At 38.8% G+C, this 7,424-nt stretch overlaps 1 protein-coding gene across 3 annotated transcripts; it reads left to right on the plus strand.

The window, feature by feature from the left end:
* Positions 1-18: 18 nt before the first annotated feature.
* Positions 19-6,876, plus strand: LOC103366867 (pseudouridine-metabolizing bifunctional protein C1861.05). 3 transcript variants are annotated; one of them, XM_008294722.1, is made up of 18 exons: positions 19-922; positions 1,023-1,137; positions 1,225-1,399; positions 1,509-1,620; positions 2,018-2,124; positions 2,550-2,676; positions 3,281-3,401; positions 3,564-3,649; positions 3,831-3,967; positions 4,052-4,111; positions 4,202-4,265; positions 4,362-4,456; positions 4,542-4,670; positions 5,357-5,471; positions 5,566-5,703; positions 5,873-6,039; positions 6,126-6,208; positions 6,410-6,876. In XM_008294722.1, exons 1-18 carry the CDS (start codon positions 841-843, stop codon positions 6,603-6,605), a joined length of 2,109 nt encoding a protein of 702 aa, XP_008292944.1. In that variant the 5' UTR covers positions 19-840; the 3' UTR covers positions 6,606-6,876. The 3 variants fall into 3 exon arrangements, with proteins under 3 accessions (XP_008292944.1, XP_008292943.1, XP_008292942.1); XM_008294721.1 differs by having other exon boundaries at positions 19-228; positions 835-922; positions 4,052-4,265; XM_008294720.1 differs by having other exon boundaries at positions 4,052-4,265.
* The last annotated feature ends 548 nt before the right edge of the window (positions 6,877-7,424 follow it).

The following is a 7,424-nucleotide window of genomic DNA, read 5'->3' on the forward strand; positions in this document are numbered from 1 at the left end:
TGCAGCAAAGCAGGAAAAAAAATAAGCTACCCCTGCTCTGGAATTTGGGTGTCAGTTCCTGAGAGTGGCCCCAAAAGGGGGGCAGGATGGTGGGAATATGTCCCAACTAACTGGAGCAAAGAAAATCCTCACAATGGCTGAATAGGACTTGTGCCTTGCAGTGGCAGAAAAACCCACTGCAGAGTGGGATACAACTTGGGAGCCTGATTTGTCCTTCAAGAACCTGAGGTAAAGTTAAACATCGTATTTGTTTAGATAAGCACACAAAATTAAAATTAATCACATTTTGTGCATCTTTTCCACCAAATAAAGGAGTCACAACGAAAGTAACAAAAACATTCCTATGCTGTGAGTAGTAGTGTTTGTAGTTTATTTTGAAGAACTGTGATTGTTGAGCTTTGAGTTGTGATAAACTTTAATATTTAATTAAATGTTGTGGTGCTGCAATGTTTGAATCGATGCTGGAAAAGTGAATTGCAGAGGTGACCTTTGCTGTCTGTGGAGTGTTTTTTTCTTTCTTTCTGGGTTTTAGAAAGTACATTTAATATTAATATCTGTCAACACTGACTTTCTCTTTTAATCCTTTTCCTGTTTAAACTAGTTGGCATTTGAATTATTAAAAGTCACTCCCAAGTTGTAGTCATCTTGCAAATGACTAGCAGCAATTGCCTTAGGGGGTGGAATGTTGGAGGAAGAACCACAGTAACTGATGTAGATCACAGTCACAATGACTAGTTGCAACAGATAAAAACGATTGATTTACTCAAGCTGGTTGGAACAAGAGGCGTCAGCTGGCACTCTTTTACTCAAACTGAAAGTTCTTCATGTTATCAGGATTTCATGATGAGGATACTGAGGAGAGCTTCTGCACTCATCCTGAGAAGAGGATATGCATCTTATCAGGGCACATTGTCCACAAAGGGTAAATGCAGTCCTTTATTATGTGTATTACATTAAAAAGTTATGCTCATAACACAGAACAGATCAATGATAATAATGATAATTACAACTTCTTCTCTCAGATGGTCTCTTCAGAGTTCATCCATCTGTGTCGCAGGCGTTGGCAGAAAACAAACCAGTGGTTGCACTCGAGAGCACTATTATCACACATGGCATGCCCTATCCACACAACCTGAGGTACCTCGAATGACCTTAAAATGTCAAAGCACTCTGTTACCAGAAGTTAATATTTATTTTAGTGATTGATAATAAGTTTCCATCTAGCACAGCAAAGGAGGTAGAAGCTATTGTACGAGCTGAAGGAGCCACTCCAGCCACAGTCGGTGTGTTGGAGGGTGAAGTCCGTGTTGGACTGTCGTCAGAGGAGCTTGACTACCTCGCTCAGTGCAAAAGCTCCCTGAAGGTGTCACGACGGGACTTGCCATATGTCATTAGCAAAGTGAGACACTTTGATTTCAAAAACAAATCTCAAAAAATAATCTCTGTCTTAAACACATGTAAGTTGGTGTGAAGGTTGGTTGCATGAGTCCTGTATGTGTGTGTCTTAGGGTTTTTCTGGAGGAACAACAGTGTCAGCCACTATGATAGCAGCACACAGAGCTGGGATCCCTGTGTTTGTCACTGGAGGCATTGGAGGAGTTCACAGAGACGGCGAGAACAGTAAGCTGATTAGCACCTTGTTAGAAAATACCTTTTATACATACTGATACCAAAACTGATAAGATTGGTTTCACGTCTTTTACAAAGAACCCTCCTTGGAGTAAACAAGTCTGTCATCAGGTGGGTCTGTTATTTAGTGTAAGTTGGATTTGATGACAAAAGAAGAAAACCATAAAAAAAAGATGAGGGTGTCCAATACTTGGTTGATCGAGAACAACCCACCTGATTGACCCAGACTGTTTGTTCTGTGGAAGATATCTAAGTGTAAAGACAACAAAACTGTCTGGACACCAATTATACTTGGTATGTTAAGAAAAACAAGTTAGTCTTGTTAACCCCTTATTTTTGGGACTGAAATACTTCTTTAAGACTGCTGACTAAATGATTATTCCTCCAGGTCTGGACATCAGTGCTGATCTGACAGAGCTCGGCAGGACTCCCATCGCTGTGGTCTCTGCTGGGGTCAAGTCTATTCTGGACATCGGTCGCACCCTGGAGTTCCTTGTAAGGAAAGCTATGAAATTTTTTTTAGAAAACCTGCTGATTGACAGGGGAAGATTTTGATGCAGTTACATATGAACAGTTCATTTACACAAACAGATAACTCCATCTTTACAAACCTTCAGAAAACCTACTTTTCCATCGTCTACCTGAGACAATATCAATCAAACTTTAAGTTATCTCTATTTTGGTGATGTCATTTCTACTGAGTCAAATCCACTCAACTTCAGTTTGATTGATATTGTCTCAAGCAAACAGCAAAAAAACAAATTTTCTAAAAATCTACAAAATTGGACCTATCTGTTTTTACAATGAACTCTTCATATACATTACTGTACCTCTCTTTGTACCATTATGGTTGAAAGGTGTCACATAAACATAACTGTTTATATCACTGATGATTTCTTTCACTGTCTTTCTATAATTAGGAGACACAGGGCGTCTGTGTGGCCACTTACGGAGCATCGAAGAATTTTCCAGCCTTCTTCTCTCCACAAAGTGGATTCACTTCTGCTTACCACGTCTGCAACCCAGAGGAGGCTGCAAAACTCATTGGTACATCAGCATTTTATATCCTGAACATTATTACATTCCTTGAGCTTTTTTTACATAGAAGTGAAGATTTAGTGCCAGTCACCACTTAATTTTGCTGAGCTCAGATCTCAGCAAATAGTATGTTAGGCAGATAAAATGCTTAAGTCAGTATAACCATTGTACAGCTGGGTCGTCTTGTTATTTTTATGCCTCTGCACCGCTAACACCCGAGGCTGGAGGCACCATGTTTTAGGGTTGTCTGTCCCATTCATGTGAAAACGATATATATTAGGAATACCTGGAGGTGAATTGATTCTTCTGGCACAAATTCACTTGGACTCAAGAATGAACTGACTAGAATTTGGGGATCAAAATTCTCTCTGACCTCACAAAGCACGTTTTTGGCCGTGACTTAAGAATTCATACAGTAATCATCACTAAACTTCACACAAATGTGGAAAACGATGAAATTATGAAGTGATGACATGTTATATCCCAAAGGTCAAAATTTAAAGTCTGGGCAAACATGTATAAACTGCAGCCTCACTGATTAGCAGAGGCATACAACTGTGAAGTGGTATTTCTGGTTTGATATTATTCTGTATGTCTGTTTTTTATCATTCAGCAAGCACCTTGTCTCTGGGTCTCCAAAGCGGTGTCCTGTTAGCAGTGCCCATCCCAGCAGAGTCTGCAGCAGCAGGTCAGCAGATAGAAGAAGCCATACAGGCTGCAGTGACAGAGGCCAGGTACACAAAGTTTCGATAGCATATGTTTTTTTAAAAACTGTAATGTGCTGTCACGTACCCCATCTTGACAGCTATTTTTGTTTTTGAGAAAATCAGGGCCATCAAGGGAAAATTTCTGTCTAGATATGTGACTAATTTCTATGCCGTTTTTGATTTCCCCAGTGCTAAAGGTATCTCGGGTAGAGATGTGACACCATTCATTCTTCAAAAGGTCAATGAGCTGACTGACGGAAAGTCCCTTCAGGCCAGTATCCTTATAAACAATCTGAATGATTGAGAAGTTGCACAATACACATGATCCTACTGATGCGCTGAAAACAAGACTGAATCTGTTGAAGTTACAGTGCAGTGGCTTCGAAGGTTCACAACTAATGATGATTCACCTTCTCTGTGTTACTTTAAACTGTCCTTAACATGACATGTTTCAAGATATTGCTCTCATTCATAACAATGCAAAAGTTGGCAGTCAGATAGCCTGTGCACTGTCAAAACAGATGAATGAGAGAACACTGAAAGGCAAAACTCATCTTTCTAGAAAACTGTCGTCGAACACAAAATCAGATGTTGTGAGTATAAACATTTTTTAATGCTAAAACAGACGAAATGAGAGATAAATACAAAAGTGCACATATTATGGTGTTTTGTTGCAGGTTGTCATAGGAGGAATAAATGTTGATTTTATTGCCAAGGGAAAAACCGAAACACTTCTTGTAAGTTTAATTTACAGCATATGTTTATCCAAAATTCTGCAGAATAGACTACCCAGACTGAGTTCTGAGAAATCTTGCTATCTGTTTCAGTTTGGACAAACCAACCCAGGAAGTGTCTGTCAGTCTTTTGGAGGTGTAGGAAGGAACATCGCTGGTTGGTTTTTTATCTGATTTCTGTACTTGCACATTCTTTCGTCAGTCATTTACACCTTTTTGTTTCTTACGCGTTTCTTTGTTTCTTTGCTTCAAGACTCTCTGAGTAGATTAAGCCACAGGCCCCTGTTCATCTCAGCTACTGGAGCTGATTCAAACAGTGATGCAGTGTTGAACTACTGTAAACATATGGTATGTGACCATCAGCAGTTAGTTGTTTCTAAGTACGGTTAAATTCCTAAACATGTAAAAACTTCCTTTTTCATATTTTTGTAAGAACACAAGTGGTGTGGCCAGGTTAGAAGGGCAAAGCACAGCAACCTACTGTGCTGTTATCACTGAGAGTGGAGAACTGAGTCTTGGACTGGGGGACATGGACATTCATCAGCAAATCACAGAGCAGTATGTAAGTTCTACCGACAGACTATTCTCTTTTAGCGAGATCAGTCTGGGATTTGTGTTCTAGTGCTGTATTCACGACCACATTCCATCTGTAAAGTTATAATCCATACATTTTCATCATATAAATAAAACTTTGATACAATTCATGTTTTCAGCTATAACCGCTAAGTTATAGTACCTCTGCATACAGTAATTTGCATTGTATGTGGCAGCATCCACAATTTCCACTCTGATTTAAATGCTGTGCATATGAATGAAGGATAATAACAATAATAAAACACAAAAGCCAATTCAGTGACTTACCAAGGAATTTGATATGTCTCTTCACCTATAACTGATGGGTGGTATTGTTTTAGTTTTACTGTGGACTGACTTTACTCTATCAACTCCTCATGTGCTAACATCAGTCTCCAAACCTGGCAGCATTGCATTAAATCCATATTTGTTTAGAATTTAGTTTAAAATTCTGTTGACTCATTGTTTTGTAATCCGTTGTATGGCTTTTAGTTGCAGACCTTGTGTGTTTTCTATTTTGTGTTTTCTCTTTACATTTGACCGTGTCATATGTATTATGTCTATGATTAGAACATGTATTTCATGATATTGTGTTTTGCGGCATCTGTGAAGAACCTTCAGTTTTAAAGATTTCATAAACTTAACTTACTATTTCTTTATTCTGGGTTTTTGTAGGTGTCACAGTTTGAGAAGCAGCTTTCATCAGCCACTCTTGTGTGTCTTGATGGAAACATCCCTGTCTCCACCATCGACTATGTTTGTTCTGTTGCCAAAAAGCACAACATTAATGGTAAGCATGGAGAGATGCTCAGTAAATACAGATAAATGAATGTAAACAGAAACTTTAATTGATTTTAATGCAATATAATCTATATGTGTCACAGTTTGGTATGAACCAACGGATTCAGAAAAGGCTTGTAAGCCTTTCCTTTCAGATTCCTGGAAGTCTCTGTCCTATTCATCCCCAAACCTGGCAGAATTGTGTACCATGAATAAAACACTGGGTATCGCAGCACCAGAAGGTAAACTGTGTTCCTTCATTAGAAATGAATGGTTCAAATGCAAATGTGTTGTTTTTCTATGCCTCCATCCTATCAAAGACGAGTTCACAACCGCAGTTCTTGCGTTCAGAGTTCTTGTGAAAAATGCAAATAGTGTGATCATTAAGGATGTGGTTTTATGGTGTGGCAGTGCTACCAAATGCTCTCGATGAAATGCTGGGTGTTGCTGTGACTCTCTCACGCCCCCTGCTGGACCATCTTCACTGTCTGGTGGTCACGCTTGGTGCTCATGGTGTGTTGCTGTGTGGAGAGCATGATGCAGGCACAGTCAACCTGCAGCCAAGAAAACAAAAAAGGGTGAGAACTGTATTCATGTAAACTGATGATAGTGTTTACTAGCACAGTAACAGTGAAGATGATTTTTGCTGCATTTCTGTTTGCAGAAGAGGCAGCTCTGTGCTCTACACTACCCAGCACTGACTGTGACCCCAGAGGAGACGATGAATGTGTCAGGAGCCGGAGATAGGTGCTAAAAATTTACTCGACCTACTTTCTCTTCCCTATTCATTCATTTTAATTTCCTTTTCCAAACTTCATCTGCTACAGTTTCATCTATTTTCATTTCTGATGACCTCTTTCTCTCCCTACCTCTGTCATTCTTACGCTAACAAAACCATGTCTAAACATTCAAGCAAAACACACTCATCCACCCCCACTCTGCTTGCAGTCTTGCAGGTGCCTTAATAGCAGGGATTCTCCAGGGAAAAGACACAGACAGCTGTGTTCGAATGGGCCTTCTGGCTGCAAGGACGTCCCTGGTGTCACCGCACCCCATCGCCCCAGTGCTCACCTTAGATTCTGTGGATCCCAACAGAGACCAGATGCAACACTGGCCCAAACCAAAATTTTTGTGGATAGATTAAAATGAAAAGGTTTTGTTGTTAGATTTCTCACAATTCTATCATTGTCAGTCTCAAGATTTGTGATTGAATTCATGTGGAAGCATTGTGAAATTATGACTAAATAAAAGGATGTCAGAAGATGGTACAAAACTAATACATCCAAACTAGATATCTTGGCTGCCCTTGATCATTCTATAATAATTGATATCTTTCCATGACTCATAAAGAAACTTTGTCCTAACCTTGACTTAACTTCATGATGACAAGTCTCTGTAAATAAAATATGTCACACACACACACACACACACACACACACACACACACACACAAAGACAAAAGGAAGGAGAGAAAGGAAAAGAAAAAGAAAGCTTGCTCGTGGGGAATCCCTGATTTTTTGGGCTGTCAGGTACATTTTTGTAGGCTCATAACTTTATTTATAAATGTGTCTAGTTAGTACTCATTATTAGGATCCTCATTGTAGGATCTTAGCCTTAATATTTATTGTAGTCAGGTAAAGTTGTATTTTATATCATTTCTTTAGGGTTTTAGTCCTTAATATGTAAATTACTCAGGTATATTTGCATCATAAATATTGTATACAATATTGTATTGTATACAATATTTAAACTTGCTAGGTTAATTTGTGACAATAATCTTATTATTATTGATATCATTATTATAAAAGTGCTGTGTAAATAACATTGATTTGACTTGACTTGACTCGATATTTAATACCAGCAATGGAAGACCTAAACTATCTATACAAAAGTTAAAAAATGTCCAAACAGAAATCTTACTCTTGAAATTTTATTTGGGTGATACAGAAAGTACTGATGTACT

This window comes from Stegastes partitus, unplaced genomic scaffold (assembly GCF_000690725.1).
Source record: "Stegastes partitus isolate 25-593 unplaced genomic scaffold, Stegastes_partitus-1.0.2 Scaffold988, whole genome shotgun sequence".
Lineage (NCBI taxonomy): Eukaryota > Metazoa > Chordata > Actinopteri > Pomacentridae > Stegastes > Stegastes partitus.

Bases quoted from the DNA above. Each gene is read 5' to 3' on its own strand.
- LOC103366867 (XM_008294720.1), top strand. From the start codon at position 841: ATGATGAGGATACTGAGGAGAGCTTCTGCACTCATCCTGAGAAGAGGA. The intron at 4,457-4,541 runs GTATGTGACCAT...TATTTTTGTAAG, and splicing joins TGAACTACTGTAAACATATG to AACACAAGTGGTGTGGCCAG. The intron at 6,209-6,409 runs GTGCTAAAAATT...CTCTGCTTGCAG, and splicing joins GTGTCAGGAGCCGGAGATAG to TCTTGCAGGTGCCTTAATAG.